Consider the following 17,149-nt stretch of genomic DNA (forward strand, 5'->3'; position numbering starts at 1 on the left):
GTAAGCTCCAAGAAGCAGTCCCCGCGGGCTCAGTTCCGGGAGCCGGAATTTGGCTGCTTAGTGCTTGGTGTATGCTCTGATAGGAGCAGGGTCCAAGAAGCAGCCTCTGCAGGCTCCGCAGCCCTGGGCCAGGGCGGTTCTGGGACGGTTCCGGGAGCCGGAACTCGGCCGCCCCACGCTTGGTGTTCGCTCTGATAAGATCAGGTTCTAAGAAGCACCCAGGCGCTGAACCCTAGCAATCTGTCTGCAAGCCGCAGGTGAATTGCAGCCTGAAATTACCTGATCTATGGCTGAATGAGCTGCGGTCAGTTGAAAACAGGGAAGGTGACGTCAGTTTACCAACATGGTGGCTGCTGGCCTCCTCTGTGGTCTGACCGGTGTGGAGAACCGAGATGGACCGCTTTCTTCCCCCGTCTCGAACCCAGAATTCAGCCCTGAGTACGGTGCTTGTGCGGCTGGCAGAAACTGCAGCGCTGTAACCCTGCGTCTCTATCCCAGCGCGCGCTGCAGACTCTAGCCGCGGGGCGATTTGCTGAATAAGCAGTGTTACCCTCCGTGCGACAAACCTCTCGCGTTTGAGTCCCCGTAGTGATCCTCATGCGATGGAAATCCTTCCTCCAGGTTCCGGAGCACCCCACTATTGCTGGAAATTCCTAACAAGATATCCTTTAGCCGTCCTGACTTGTCATACTCCCACACAGTGAAGCAGCACACGGGGGCAATGCACTCCCCTCGCCGCCATCTTCCTTCCCCCTTCTTCCATTAAATTCTTACCCTCACATTTTAACCAGAATGTTGCCATTTTTCCAGAAGAAATCAAGGGACAAAAAATAAAACTGCACGACAAGTTTCCCAAATCAAATGAGCCGGGAGAAAAAATGTCCAATTTGGTATCTACTGGGGTTTCTAGTAAAAACACACTTTACAGAAACCCTTCAGAGGTTTTCCAAGATTGAGTGATAATAGGAAAGTGTGTCCCCTTAGAATCTGTCAAGAGAGTATTTTCAGGGCTTCTGGGACTGAAATATTAAAAAAAAAAAATTCCAAGAGCCTGCTGTGGTGGTATGTACCTGTAATTACAGTGTGACTGAGGCAAGAGAATCTCCAGTTTGAGGCAGACTCAGCAACTTAGTGAGGCCCTTGCTATCTCAAAAAATATAAAAGGCTGGGAATGTAGCTCAGTAGTAAGGCATTCCTAAGTTAAGAGCTCATTCCCCACTCTGCCAAACAAAAAGATCTCCAAGCATAATTTACTGAAGTTGAGGAAAATTGCACAGGAAAAGTTTCCTTAGAAAGTCATATATTTCTTTGATTTTTATCTCTTTCTGCATGTGATATATGTTGTTTGCCAAATTTACGTATTCTGCCCAGACTTCTCACACCTTGGCTTCTGCATATGTCCCTTAAACTTCACAAACTCAACACATCAGCACTGAACTGGATTTACAATAAAAAACCTCTTTCTCTTCTCCACTCTCCACTCTGTGGTCTCTGTCACTATTACCACCCGCTTGTTCTCAAAATGTGTAGGTTTTAATTTGAGAACTAGTGGCTTAAGCTAGTTCCTTCCTTTTATCCCTCTTAATCACTAATATTTTTGGACCCTGCCTCACAGCTCCATCTTGCATCTCACACCAACATAACATTGATCTTGTCCCCCTAGTATTATGTTCCTTAGAGACAGCAGTCAACCATAAGATCTTTCAGTGATTCCGTGTTATATCCAAACTTATTGTGTTATGCATATTTCTCCAGCATGTTAATTAAATACTTTATATGTGTGTTGTGTGGGAGTTTTCATGGTCCAGAACTTTGGGAAATGCTATTTATCTAAAAATAAATAGATTGCTTTGTTGCAGGACTTCTTAGAACCTTTAATGTGTAGTTGTGCAACTCCTACGTAAATACATGTATACTGTGTTTCCCAAACATACTTGTTCTGAGATCATTTCCTGGACATTATCTGTATGGACATATGTTCTGTGGAAAGGTTGATTTACAAACTTCATTGCTTTGCTGATCTCTTCACCCACATAGCTCACCATTCCTTTCCTCAAATTTGATGTTTCAAGCCATGCAGGCAGGTGGCTCAGAAGGCAGAGGCAGGAGGATGGCAAGTTTGAGTCCAACCTCAGCAATTTAGTTAGACCCTGTCTCAAATTTTTAAAAAGGGTGGGAATGTAGCTCAGTGGTAAAGTGCTCATGGGTTTAGTTTCCTGTATAGGAAGAAAAAAGATAATCTGAAAGAAATTTAAAACTTCTGGTAGTTTCCTGTAGATCCTGTTCTGTTTCTTTGTTTCATACCTTGGATCATGCTCCCCTCTTTTCTGGTGACTATGTCCCTCCCTTCTTTCTCCCCCCACCCCCACGGGAACTCATTTCTTCTGTTCTACAGCTTAGACATTAAATCCATTCAAGGAAGCTGTCTCTGGTACCCCAACTTAGATGACGGGATATTCTTCCTCTGTGATAGTTGTGATAGCTAGATTTTGCAAAACTAAAGAGCACCAGACTCATAGCTCTTGTTTAAAGCAGTTCACAGGACAGAAATCGAATATATTACTGCAATCAGAGATCTGAAAAATGATTAGCCCAGTAAGTTATTTGCCATATAGCATTTTCCATTCTGATTGGAATGATTCAATTATTGTGATTTTATCTAATACATTTTGGTTTCCCATAATTCTTATCTGTTAATTATAGAGCCTTAGTGGATCCATGTCCAATTCTTCACTAAGAGCTTTGATGCATACTGTTATGATTCTTGTACCACATTGGGAATTCTTCCACTTTCATATGGAATTGACAGTTAAGCAGTCAAATATCCTGAGATATTTTACTTTCCCCTAATACACTGACAGCAAGTATATGCAAGGAAAATACAGATACTCCAAGGGGTAGAGGAGAAAACTTAGAGATCACATCCATATTTAGATATCTTTTTATATTATCAGTAGAGTGCATCCATATGTTGAGTCAACTTCCTTAACCACCAACATCTATCAGAAAAAGCACACTCTAATATCAAAATGGAAATGTAACCAGTAAATTTTAATTTTAGAGTACAGATGGACAAATTTATGATATCACACATAGTAATGAAATTTGAAAACTACAAATTTATTAGACCATTTCATCTACTTTTATATGAGATAGTTCACTAAATTTAATGCTCAAATGTTTTAGTGTTTGATTTTTATCATGTCCACAAAGAAGCTTATGTCTGTCCTCCACAGTAAATAACTTCCTTAATCCCTCTGATTTACTCTTTGAAATATTCTGTGGCCTCAGAATCAAAACACCTATGCATATTGCACATTCTGCTATATTTCAAACAGTTTGAATTGACTGAGAAGTAACAACCAGTTGTGTAATTGGTACCTTTATTTAATTCACAGAACATCAGGATTTTAAGTTATATGCCAGAAGTTTAATTTTAAAAGAAAAAAAAGAGCCCATTGTTGTAAATAACTGATTCCAATTTTTTAATTAGATTACACCACCACCTTCTCTGTCAGATCCACTTAAAGAGCTTTTTCGGCAACAAGAAGTTGTAAGGATGAAACTACGTTTGCAACACAGTATTGAAAGGGTAAGGTACATTTAAATACATTTATGCAATAATTTATTTTAGTGACAAAATGGCCTATAATTTATTTTCCATTAGTGGATTTTCCTTATTTAGAGTCATTTTGGGAAATAGTTAAACTGACTTTGTTAGCTTGTACTAATCCAATTAAAGAGAAAAATTTTATACCTCTTTTAGTATAGTTGTTCCATGTTAAGTATATTTTTGATACATAGAAGTCTCTAGTAAACACTTATTATCATTGTTGAGTTTGTAGAATGATAGCAATAGATTCGTAGAAGGATATTCATATTTCCAAGTTTTTGAATCCTTGACATGATACTGTCCACTTTAGGGCTAAGCTATAGAGGCTATGTTTATTTGGCCTTATAGTTCTGCCCTAGTATCTGGTTTTCAGTGTTTAGTCTTGGCATAAAATGATAGGAAAAAAAACAGATTTGTAAAAATCATGAAAGTCATTTCAGTTGGATTTACAAAAATATAACACCTTCTTAATTTTGTGGGAGGGTCAAGTGAATCTGAATATGTAAATTGTTCTCCTTCATAGAAATATACAGTCTCCTTTGATTCATACATAATTGGTTCCCCATGACAGAAATTTTTTATGTGTTTTGTACAATGGACTTCTGAAACAATCTGGAATCCATTAGAACAATGTTTTTAAGTGAATAATGTGGAATTAGTAGAATCACAGAGAGAAGCAACAAATAAAGAAGCACTGGGCATAATTTCCTAACAGCAATAAGCAATTAGGTCATTCAGTGTGTCAGTAGCTATTTCAGCCATTAGGCCTATTTGAAGCCTCGATAGCATTTATCTATACTCCTCTTCAGGTTATAGAAAGCTATGCCTTGTTACAGTTCAGGATTTTCATTTGAATTGTGCACTTTGCAGAATTTTAACAAATAACAGGATTGCCATCTCCTACATATTGACCAACAAACAATTAAATCGCAGCTTACTACAAAGTATCTTAAATATCTGACCACCATGAGATCAACTTTATCATTTGGTGGATGAATAACTACTAGCTACAGAATAACTTGATACTGGGCTAACTGTGTTGCAGAAATGTTTTTACCAGAAGAACTGCTGTCATGTCTTACAGCAGCAGACAAATACAGTAGTTCCCCCCTTATCCATGAAGGATATATTCCAAGACCCTTGGTCTGAGACTGCAAAAAGTACCAAACCATCATGTGTGTGTGTATATATATGTGCATGTGTGTATGTGTGTGTGCATATGCACATATGTACATACGTACATACACAGTTTTTTTTTTTCCTATACAGTCATCCATGATACAGTTTAATTTAAAAATTAGGTCTAGTAGAGATTGACTAATTATAACAGTGGACTGTATGAAAGTTATGTGGTTGTCTCACAATGTCTGAAAATCCTATACTATACACAGACTGTGCAGAATTTGTTACTACCTTAGATCTCAGCAATCTTACTATGCAGGTTGTTGTTGTTGTTTTCCTTATTAAGTCCTAATCTTTTAACTTTGCACTTGAGGGAAACACTTTCTGGCATCTCTGGCACATCTAGATTGCCAGCATCACTTCTCTTTGGACCTTGGGGGCATTACTAAGTTAAATAAGGGTACTTTTGAACCAAAACACTAGTACCAATCAACCTGATAACTGCTGGTAACTACTAAGCTGTATGAGCTATTAATTACTAATAAGAGGGGAGCATTTAGTGTGAATATTCTGGACAAAGGAATGATTCACCTCCTAGATGGGGCAGAACATAATGGTCCAAGGTTTCATCATGCTTCTCAGAATGGCACAGTCCAATCCAGTTTTACAGATCACTTCCCCCACTCCACACACTTAAAAATAGGCTTTTGGGAGCTGGGGTTGTAGCTCAGTGGTAGAGACTAGCCTAGCATGTGTGAGGCACTGGGTTCAATTCTCAGCACTGCATATAAATAAAAAAAAATAAAGGTCCATTGACAACTAAAATTTTTTTCTTTTAATTTAAAAAAGGCTTCTTGAGTGTGAGGACCCCAAGTTAAGAACTCTTATCATAGGGTTATTTTCCCTGCAGAAAATGATACCATTTGAATGCCATGCTAAGTGAATGAACAAGGCTTGCTACCCCAGCTAGCCCCAGGCTCATTTGTTCAGAAATGCCCCATGCACCACCGAAAATAAGAGGAAGCAGTACTTTAGCACTGCTCTAGGGATTCAGAGACATAAAATTAGAAACACTGATCCAAAATGGCATATTTGGACTAGCAATTAAGCAGCATATCTCTCTTAATTATTTGAAGAGAGGAAGGGTTTAACTTTACAAAATGCGCTTTGACCCTAGCACCAAAATCAATAAAAACTTAAAAATGAAGAGAAGAAAAAATATGTTTTTCACACAGTATTTGCTTTTGAAAGATTTTAATTAGTGCTCTTATTTCTATAGGACTCTAAACAATTTCTTAGGAAAGTTCTTTAAGCTGGTTTTCTCTTACTATCAGATCAAATTTTGGGGTGTTTATCATTTCAAGTTGCACTTTAAACTTAATCAGAAACTTTAGACTTAACCCCTTTTCAATATCATTTGTCACATAACAAGTTAATTTGGACCATCATTCTTTAGTCTTTTCACCTGCATTCTCAAATGAAGGAAAACTAAAGTCCTTGTCATTTGAGGACAGAGTGGAGAACATGTAGTGAGAAGATAAGATATATCCTTTGTATTCTCCCAGCCCAGCCTCCCAAACAAGGCCAACAAAATGAAAGAATACCATACTTGGGTAGTAGCTGGAGTCACTACTTCTATCCTTGATGTTTTTACCAGCCACAGATTCCAGAGTTTTTCCCATTCATATTTAAGCACCAAATTAGTTACCATTTGGTGGCACATGTCTATAGACTGGCACAAGATGGGTGAGATCTTCAACTGGACCCCTGGAATTCTTAGTCTCCTATATGCAGAAAATTGCTTATTTCATTTTGTTAGCTTTAGGACTCTATTACATTTTGGACCTCATTTCCTTCAAGCAAGATTTTACTGTGATGGTCAGAGGTTTAAATCAGTTGGCATCAGCAAACAGTATTTTATATGAAAATATTTATTATAAAAGAGAAGCTGTTACCACAAAGGGATACCACATCACATCTGTTCGAAGAACAATAATTTGAAAGATCACAAACATTGAGAAGGATATAAAGAAATTGGAATCTTCTTGCATTACTGGTAGGAGTGTAAAATGATTGATTCAGGCTGCTGTAGAAAAGAGTTTGGCAGCTGCTCAAGAAGTTAAACAAACTTGTGACCCAGCAGTTTCATACCAAGTTATTTGCCCCAGAGAAAAGAAAACATGTCCAAACAAAATTTTGAACTTGAATATTCATAATAGCATTTTTTAAGGATAGCCCCAAAGGATAACAGCCTGTAGAGGAGGCAAAACATTGCTTCTGCCCTCTTAGGACCTCTGTCTGGGCCTGAGAATTAGATTGACATAAGGCAGATTAACAAGAGAAAACCTTTCATGTAAGTTTTATATAACATCGGAGCCCTCATAAGGAAATGAAGACTTGAAATAATAAAACTTAAATGCTTTTATATTAACTTGGACAAAGGCAATTGTGGAAAAAAACTAAAGGAAGATATAAATTATTTTAATAAAATGTTATTGTAGAGTTCACTTGGCCTTGATTCTCCATCTCTGATAATAAAACTGTTTTGTTTTTTTTGTTTGTTTTTTCTTCCTGGTATGGAGAGGACATCTTTCCCATGGAGTTTTATGTCCTCCTTTCAGGAAGAAAGGGGGAAGTCAGAGTGCTACTGCACCTGCTATTTTTCAAGTGACTTCAGCTCAGAATAATTCCCATGTTTAATGGCATGCTTTGAGTGGCATATTTTGCGCTCTCAACCCACAATGATAAACTGGTGAAATGGAGAAATAAAATGGTATATCCATAGAGTGGAATATTGTTTTCATAGAAAGAAATGAAGTATTGCTACATACTATAATGTGAATGAACCTCTAAAAAATTATGCTAAGTGAAATAAGGCAGTCACAGAAGGCCACATATTGTATGACTTCATTTATATTAAATGTTCAGAACGGGTAGATCCATAGAAATGAAAGATAGATTGCTGGATGCCAGAAGATGGGGAAAGAGTGAGTACCTGCTAATGCATTGGGATTTCTTTCTGAAATGATAAAATGTTCTGGAATTAAATTGTATACTTTTAGGAATTTTTTAATTTCTCAAGCCTACTGTGAAGGAAACTGAGATTATAGTTATTTAGCATATCTTAAGTGATTTTATCTTATTTCAAAAACATTTTGTTCAAGGTTTTTTTTTTTTTTTTAATTTGTTCACCTAGGAAAAGCTTATTGTATCCAATGAACAGGAAGTTCTCCGTGTTCATTACAGAGCTGCAAGAACATTGGCAAATCAGACACTGCCATTTAGTGCTTGTACTGTCTTACTGGATGCAGAAGTGTATAATGTACCATTGGACTCTCAGGTAAAGTACTCTTGATAAATTTAGTGTGCTCTCAAAAATTACAAGTTTGTTACTTTTAAAATCTATTATTTCTGTAGAAGAAAGTTGAATTAAACAGTCATTAAAGTGGACGTTTATACATTTAGTTCTGACCTCATGTAGCTAGGAAGTTGTTGGACATGAAACACGGTATAGGCAGGCAGAACCTCTAGGTGTGACAGAGCTATGGACCAAGGGTAGGCTATTTTGATCTTGGGTTTTGGTGGAATAAGTTAATTGTGAAAAACTGGAGCTGTATTTTCAATAAGTTTTACTGCCACATATAAATTACATGAATTCAGAATCAGCCATATCAGTTGTCAGACCTTTTTATGTCTCATAAAGCTGAAAGAAATTCATTCGTTAGAAGAGAAAAAAACATAATGATTACAATTTAAAAGTATAAATATAGATAGTCTTGGAAGAAGTGCCAGTCTCAGTGGCAACTATCACACCTGAATACATTTTTCTCCCTATGTATGGTAAACTTCTAACATTAAAATTAAATCTGAAATTAATTGTATTTCAGTAACAATGTCACAGGTGTACAGTATATGTCATGTCTTTTAAGAAACATCTGAGACTCATAGAGCAGTAGGATTTTATTTAGTTAAAAACTAAAAACAACATCCTGAGACTTCTGATAACTAGTTTGTACTTTATAGAAAAATTAAAAAATTTAACAATATTCAATTTATATTTATATTTTCAAAATATATTTTCATCATTACTGGAAAATGAATGTATTCCATTAAAAAGGTATATTAATGACATACAGATTTTTAAAGTGGCTTATTACAGTATTCTTTTATGTTGAACATTTTCTTTCAGTCTGATGACAGTAAAACTTCTGTGAGAGATCGCTTTAATGCAAGACAGTTCATGTCTTGGTTACAAGATGTGGATGATAAATTTGACAAATTAAAGGTAAGTATGTTTCAAAGTAATTTAAATAAATGTTTCTTCCTTCTGAGTTGGAAACTGCCTCTCTATTGGGGAGAGATAATTTGGAACAGAAATAATGGTTAATGATGGTTAATGAGTTTCCTGGTGGACCACAATTGGAAAGCTAAAGGGAAATGAAGGCCGCAAGTCCATTTTAAGGACTAATGTATAAAAGACCAAACTACCATCGAACAAGCAGCTTCTGATGTGAGTTTTCATGCTTCCCCAGTAGACCAGTCTGGTTATAGTCCCAATATATGAAGAAAAGGAAAACATTAAAAGATGGAATATATTTTGTAGATCTGTAAAGGAAATTAAGATTTTCAGGCAGTTCTCTGTAGATTCAATGATTCCATTGGTAATTTGAAATCTCATAATTTGAAACAATATTTTTCAATCAAAATTCATGAATATGAAGGTGCATACCCAAAAATAGTTGGTGTGTTGATATCAATAAAGTGAAACAAAAGTAGACTTTTAATTTCAGTGTTTTATTTTTTTTTAGGATTCCTAATGTGTGTAAATATCTAAGTCCCTAAAGAAACTGGGTGGGGCTGGGGTTGTGGAGTGCAGTAAGCAGTCACCTAGCACCAGCGATGCACTGGGTTCAATCCTCAGCACCACATAAAATAAATAAAATAAAGGTATTATGTCCAACTACACCTAAAAAAAAAAATAAATTTTTTTTAAAAAAGAAACCATTGGGGAAATTAGCTTTTGAACAGGGCACATTTAACATAATAATTGATTAACTCTTCTCTTTTAAATAGACCTGTCTTTTAATGAGGCAACAACATGAAGCTGCAGCTTTAAATGCTGTCCAGAGATTAGAATGGCAGCTCAAACTCCAGGAACTTGATCCAGCCACCTATAAATCTATCAGCATTTACGAAATTCAGGAGTTCTATGTTCCCCTTGTTGATGTTAATGATGACTTTGAATTGACTCCTATATAGCATTTATAACATCTTGGTGGTGTGTTCTAAACTGATGATGCTCAAGCATTATACTGTGGAATACTGCCTTTTGACAAAAATACTGATACTATGCCTTTACAGTTGTTCGTAAAATTGGATTAAAGTTGGTTATGTAGTAAACACTGTCATTTTATAAAAATGAGAAATATTTTGGATCCTAGGTCCAAACACAGTTTCTAACAGAAAACTATTATTTATATTGATGAAAGGTTACTATTGGTTAAAGCACGTTAGCAGACTGTAGTAGATATTTAAAAAGTTGAGAATCTGCTAACAGCGCTGGAAGTTGTTAGCACTCTTTCGTCACAAGATAACCACTAGTATTCAGATCTCTTTCAGGTTTTATTAAAAATTTATCAGTAAACTAAAAAGTTCCATTACTACCAAATAGTTTCTAATGTGGAAGAAAAACTTGGCACAAAATTTCTTCAGTTTATTATATCTGTAAATTAATTGTATAGTTTTCTTTTTGAAAGTTTTAATATTGTCTTCCTTTTTAATAACTTATTTTATACATATTGTGCAGATGTACATCTTGTAATTAATGGTCAAAATGTGTATACAAAGGGATTGGTAGTCAAAACATGTACAAAGAAATAACTGTAAAACTGTTTTGTCTAATGCTTTATTGGACCAAAGTTGTAGTTTGTAAGGAGTGTACTAGCAGTGTGTTCAGGTAGCAAACCTTTAAATAAGGCATGCATGTGTTTGAGTTAGCTTGTTTTCATCATCATAACTGTAAAGATTGTGAGTTAATTGTATTGCATGCTTCCTATAATTTAATTCTGTCCATATTGATGCCTGGAACAGTGTGAGGCGTTTCATACTCGTCTCTTGTGATAGAACCTGTGACTTACTGTGTTGGACACATTATTTAGAATTAGTCAAATGAAGAAGCTCAGCTCTTTTTTCATCTCACAGTAGAGCCTATTTCCTGCTGGAAAAACAACAAAAATGCCTTTGAATGAAAATTGTAAATGTCTATTTTAATACTCAACTATGAAAGAATCTGTGAATATATGTAAATATGTTTAATAAATTTTATTGGTCATGTTAAATCATTGTAAAACTTTTTTACATTGCTTAAATTTAATGTTTTAAGCTTAATAACCTTTGCACTTTTAAAATAAAAACTGAGTACTTAAAAAAGAGATATTGCTAGTCAAAATAAGCAAAAGCTTCTTAGAAATATTCCAATTGATCTCTGGAATGTTTATGAAAGATTAATATGTTAAGTATTTTTCCTTGTGTATCAAGATGCAAGACATAATTTGCAAAATTTTATAATTAAGATTTGGTATGCTGTTTTATAATAATTAGCAATATGCTTAGAAAAATCCAGTTTCTCCTATAACATAGATTAAATATTCAGGACTATTTCAGATCTAAAACCTGCTGCTGAACTTGGAGAACATTTTTGAAAGGAAAATTATCTTAGTGTAAAATTCATCATAAGTATATGAGATGGAATTTATGAAACTTTCCATAGTACTTTCTTGATTTATAAAATAACGCTGGATGTTTTTAAAAAGTAAAAAGAAAATATGAGGAATGAAGGTGGTTTAAATTCAACTTTCAAGTTGAAAATGCCAGCTATTGGGAGAGAATGTCAAAATGTTTTTGAGTGCAAAGGTACATATTAAGCTTAGGGATTTTTGAATTTTTACATCAGTTTCTATTTTCATTCTTACTGTACTTAGCATGCGCAATAAAGCAGCACGTGTAAAAAAAATACACAGTGCAAGGACTTTATTATAAAAGTTGGATATAGTTTGTTTTGTTTAGAATTTTAGGTGAGCGATGTTGGCCTTTTTTATTGGATAAATCAGGCCAGAGAGGCAGGGTAGATTTTAAAGCACTGGTTTTGTTGAAGTTAAGTTTATTAAGGCTGGGAACATTAAAAGCTAATTTATAAAAGCAATACTTTTTAATAGGAAAAACTTACTGCAACCTTTATTTATACTTTCACCTTAAAAGAAAATTTGATGGGATCATGTGGAAAGTCATAAAATATAAACTCAGATTATTAAGCATTGAAGTGATGAAAAATAAAAGGGATAAATGTATAGAGCATTTTGTTCTGATGGTCCAGCTAGAGAAAAGGTAGGGGGAAATATCACTGGCCAAACAGAACAAGCTGTAGAAGAAAAAAAAGCAAACAAGCAGGAATCTGGCAAATGTCAGTCATCCCAGCTTTTTAGTCTTAACCACAGTACTCCCCCTTTCAATGGTACCTCAAAAAGCTGGAGCCTCTGCCATGATTCTACTTCTACAGATTTTCTCTGTAAGGTGACTAAAAGCTCATCAGGATAGCATAAAAGAAACATTGCTGCCTTCTTATTGGAAATTTATAATCAAGTAAATAGTTAAGGGCTCTTGATATTAAAGATATTCTGAAGCTCTGAATTACCAGGAAAAAAAAACTTGGAATGGGGTATATACCTAAAAAGGTTCTGGATTCTGAAAGAAAAATAAATGATGGCTAGTTTAATCAGTGATTCTTTTTAAACTATTCAAATATCATGAACAAGATACTAAATTGTACCTAAGGATTTGTATTTCTTTAAATCTTGTTCTAAATCATATCTGTTTAATAAATGACTAGTTGATATTTGTGCATGTTATTTAATAAAGAGTTATATTTTTATAGAAAAAGTGGAATGTGTGCTAAATGTTTTTACATAAAATTTTACTCCCATTTAACTATAAGCCAAATAACAATGTTTACTTGGGCAGCTGGCAAGATTGCCTAAGTATTCAACCTGGGAGGGGATGGAGGGCAGTGATTACGCTGCATGCACAGGGCCCTGGGTTCAACCCCCAGCACTGAGGGGAGAAAATGTTATCTTGGGAAAACAACCCTCTGAAGAACTAGCCTTTCAAGTTGAAATGTATTCAATAGTCAGAAGTCTCACAAATGAATTTTTAGTAGAAGACATGGTGCAAATCTTGTAACTGCAGAAATCTGAAGCAAAGACCCAAGGAAGCTCATTTTAATAAGACTTAGGATTATATAGTTATTCTAGAAATTGAATGCAAAACAACTTAATATTTTTCTTTTCCAGAAAGCAGTATGTTTTATTCTCAGTTTTTTTTTTCACCTAAAAAATGGGTTGTTTACAGTTTGGGACTATTGTGAATAAACATGAGCACTGCAAACTTTTGTTATGGACATTTAAAAAATTTTTTCCTTTGTATATGTAGTATCTCTTTTGATTTGTTCTTAAAATATGACATTTCTCAAAAGTATTGTATCCACTTTTGCCCCTAACAACTTGTTCTTAATCCTCATCAATATTTGGTATAGTTGGTCTGGGGATGTAGCTCAGTTGTAAATCACTTGCCTAGGATGAGGCAAGATCCTGGATTAGATCAGCTCTGAAAAAATATATCAGTTATCAACTTAGCCATTATCATGGCTGTGTAGTGGTACCTGATTATTTTAATTTTCATCCCTCTGCTAATGATCTTTTCATAAGTTTATCAAAACTTTTTATGCATCTTAATTTTGTCAGGTTCTTAAGTATTTTGCTCTTTTTTTATTGGGTTGTCCTTTTATTGATTTGTAGGAATCCTTTCTATATTCTGTTAAAAGTTTTTGTCAAGTACATCATGGATGTATTTATCCAGGGTGTGGTTTGCCTTTCCATTGAATGGTTTCCTCACTTTTTTAATAACACTTACACTGATAAGATTTTATTGGAATGTTTAGTGACTTTCTTAACCACACCCCTAAACAATGTTTTCTCTTTAATTACTACAACCATGAAGCCACATAATCATACCTTTAGTCTCTTAAAGTCCATCTCCATTTATTTTAAAGCTGTTAGTATTTGTCTATGAGAACTTTTTAAAAAATGCATGAATTAACCTATTATTTCTTGACACTAGGTTGTAGAACTTTATTAATTCCTATTACTGTTTGTTTAGCAGTGTGTGAGGATGGTCATAAAAAAGCTCAGTGTCATAGGTGGATTTTTTAGAAGACAAATTGAACTATGCCATGGCATAGTTTCCAGTTCCTCCTGCTGATTCATACATATCCATTCATGAATTTGGTCAGCACCACCTAGTGCATATAGTATGCCAGGGGCTGTGTCACTTGAGGATTTACCCAAATTTTACCTAAGGTCATCAGTTTTCAAACTCTGGTTGTAGGACACCCCTCTCCACCAAACTCTTAAAAATTGATTTGAGACATTTATTGATACCAGAAATTAAAACTTTTTTTTTAAAGTTTAAAAATATCAATAAACCCATTTCATATATTCCCATGGGTTGGGGTGGTCAGGCTGATCACAAGTTGCCAGCTTGTGCAACTTAGTGAGACCCTATCTCAAAAATAAAAAGGGCTGGGCATCTCGTAGAATATTAGCACATGCAAAGCCCTGGGTTCAATCTTAAGTGCTACAAGATTATATATAATATTATGCAAAATAAAGAGACTCAAAGATTGATATTTAATAAAATCAGTGGTTTTCACTGCTTTTTTTTTTTTTTTTTAACATTTTGTCAAAGGAGAATGCGATGCCACAATTGGTGCAGCTGCCTCAATTTGTGCTAAGGCCGTAGCAGTTTTCCATAATGTAAATGACAACATAGCCACAAAGGCAAATATTGTTCTAAAAGTAGTTTTGATCTCAAAAACCACCTCAGGGTCCTAGGCCTGAGAAGTTCTCTGGGTCAGACTTTTGAGAACTACCGGCCTAGATTAGCACTGTCTATAAAATAAAGATGAGCTAAAAATAGTTTACAAACTTGCACAAAGAATTACTTCATAAATAGAAGGGAAAGTATCTTGGGTTAAATGAAAACAAACCTAAATTTACCCCACACTAATGTCTTGATGGCTGCTGGTACTTTTCTTATAAAAATCAGGTACACACTGCCTGAGGTGTAGATCTGACCGTCTTTGCTTTAAGACTTTAAATTGAGGACACACTTTTTAAAAAAAAATTTTTTTAGTTGCAGATGGACACAAATCTTTATTTTTTTATTTATTTGTTTTTATGTGGTGCTGAGGATTGAACCCAGGGCCTCATGCGTGCAAGGCAAGCGCTTTACCACTGAGCCACAACCCCAGCCTGAGGACACACCTTTTGAAGTTATTTCTGGATGCCTTTGTTAGAAAACTCCTACCAAAAGCCTAGTCCACTCACTGATGATACTGTTGCCTCTGGACCAACACTTCCGATTCTCTTAATCACTTTGTGAGAAGTGTAACCCAGGTATGTTTGGAGCAGCCTGGACTTAGCCCCAACCAGGAAGGGTCCCTGCCCTACACCTTGTGCTTCCAAGGTCCTCACAGGATGGGTATTGGCTAGGGCAAGGGGACATGCTGAGTCCATGTGCATCTTCTCACCCCCTTTCTTAAATACTGTTATTTTCACCCTCATTTCACAGTTGAGGAAACTGAAGCTCGGAGGGTTAAATTACTTGCTGAAGAGTTGACATCACACAATTAAGTGGCAGAGCTGAATTGAAAGCCAGGCAGTCTGGGTCCATAGTGTGTGATTATAATCACTAGACTGTACTGCCTTTAGTATAGGGTCTTCAGATTCTGAGAGAAGGCCTTTTTGCGTTAGTTTTTTTTTTTCGCTCCTGAGGTATCAAATTGCTATAAATTCAACAGCTTAAAACAATACCCAGTCTGGCACACTCTGGCTGTATTCTAGGATCTCTTAGGAGTCATAAGGCTGAAATCAAGGGCTGAGGTTCATCTGAAAGAATCTGGGAAACTCCACTTCCAGCCTTATTTTTTATTTTTTAAATTTTGTTTGTAGCAGAATCCAGTCCCCTGCAGGGATTGTCATCTAGGGGATACTCTAGCTCCTAAAGGTTGCTCATATTCTTGTTCAGGCCCCTGATGCTCAAATATTTCTTATGCATTGACAGGAATAGTGGAACAGTTTTCCTCAGTCACACATTCCTCTTATGATATACTGGAGCTTCTTCCATTACTAACTTCCAGACCTAGATTTGAGGAACTCTTGTAATTAGGTCAGGCCCACAGGATGATCTTACTATATTAAGGTCAACTGATTGGGACCTTATTACATCACAAAACCACTTTGCCATAATGACAAGTCCTGACATCCTCCAGAGAATGAGATCACAATGGTGAGGGTCCTTGGGTTCAACTTCAGATTCTGCTTATCACAAATTTAAACTGAAATTCTTTTCCCAGAAGAATTAAGATTTTTTTTTTTCCCCTTTTGGTTAACATGCAAACTCATGTACTCTTCCTGGGGAAAAATAAGTTTGGTGGGGTTGGTATTTGGGCACTGTGGCACATGCCTGTAATCCCAACTACTCAAGGAGCTGAGGCAGAAGGACATGAAGTTTGAGGCCAGCCTTGGCAACTTAGATCCTGGATCAAATAGAAAAGGCTGAGGATCGGGTTCAGTGGTAGAGCATTGCCTATCATTCTCAAGGCCCTGGATTCGATCCCCAGTACAGAAGAAGAAGAAGGAAGAGGAAGAGAGGGGAAAGGGGAGGATGCTATGAATAGAATCTTCCAAAGGAAAATACAATTCTTTCAAATATACTTCATATACACTGAATATTATGGTCTGAATCTTGAATCCCTTGAAGGCCCATGTGTTGAAGGCTTATTAGAAGTGTTAGGAGTAGAACCTTTGGTAAACAGGGCATAGAGCAAGGATATTAAGTCATTGACCCCAATGTGCTGTTGAATGGGATAATAGGAGGACCCTAGTACCTTCTTGGCTCTCTTTGCTTCCTGGCTACCAGGACTAGAAAAGCCTTCTTCCACCACACACTCCTGGCCTAATATTCTGCACCACCACAAGCCCAAAGGCCCAGGCCAAGTGACTACCTCTGAAATGGTGAGCCAAAATAAACCTCTCTTTAAAGTTGATTTTCCCAGGAATTTTGTAATAGAGATAAAAAGCTAATTAAAACACACTGTACTGTTAGGAACTTGGAAAGACAGTGGTTGGAATAGAGATATAGCTTTTCTGCTCAACATGAATTGAACAAAGTTGGTAAAATTAAAAGTTCTGCAAAAAAGGTTGTGTTGTAAACAGGGGAAAGCTTGTGCAATTTCAAGCAGTTGTCGGAATATAAAGAGCAATGGTTTTGGAAACAAAGTATAACCTCTATTGGTCAAGT

The 17,149-nt window shown here is 35.9% G+C and overlaps 1 protein-coding gene across 9 annotated transcripts in view; it reads left to right on the forward strand.

The window, feature by feature from the left end:
• Ankrd12 (ankyrin repeat domain 12) overlaps positions 1-17,149 on the forward strand; it is a 149,130-nt gene that overhangs the window by 107,403 nt on the left and 24,578 nt on the right. For 8 of the 9 annotated variants that reach the window (XM_048806570.1, XM_015482550.2, XM_048806572.1 and 5 more), the window contains 4 exons: positions 3,494-3,592; positions 7,932-8,075; positions 8,925-9,020; positions 9,809-11,073. In XM_048806570.1, coding sequence (XP_048662527.1) covers positions 3,494-3,592; positions 7,932-8,075; positions 8,925-9,020; positions 9,809-9,994 — 525 coding nt within the window. In that variant the 3' untranslated portion in view covers positions 9,995-11,073. Of the gene's footprint in view, positions 1-3,493; positions 3,593-7,931; positions 8,076-8,924; positions 9,021-9,808; positions 11,074-17,149 lie in introns of those variants that run through there. The other variant, XM_048806574.1, reaches the window with a different exon arrangement.

Source organism: Marmota marmota, unplaced genomic scaffold (assembly GCF_001458135.2).
Source record: "Marmota marmota marmota unplaced genomic scaffold, marMar, whole genome shotgun sequence".
In the NCBI taxonomy this organism is placed as follows: Eukaryota; Metazoa; Chordata; class Mammalia; order Rodentia; family Sciuridae; genus Marmota; species Marmota marmota.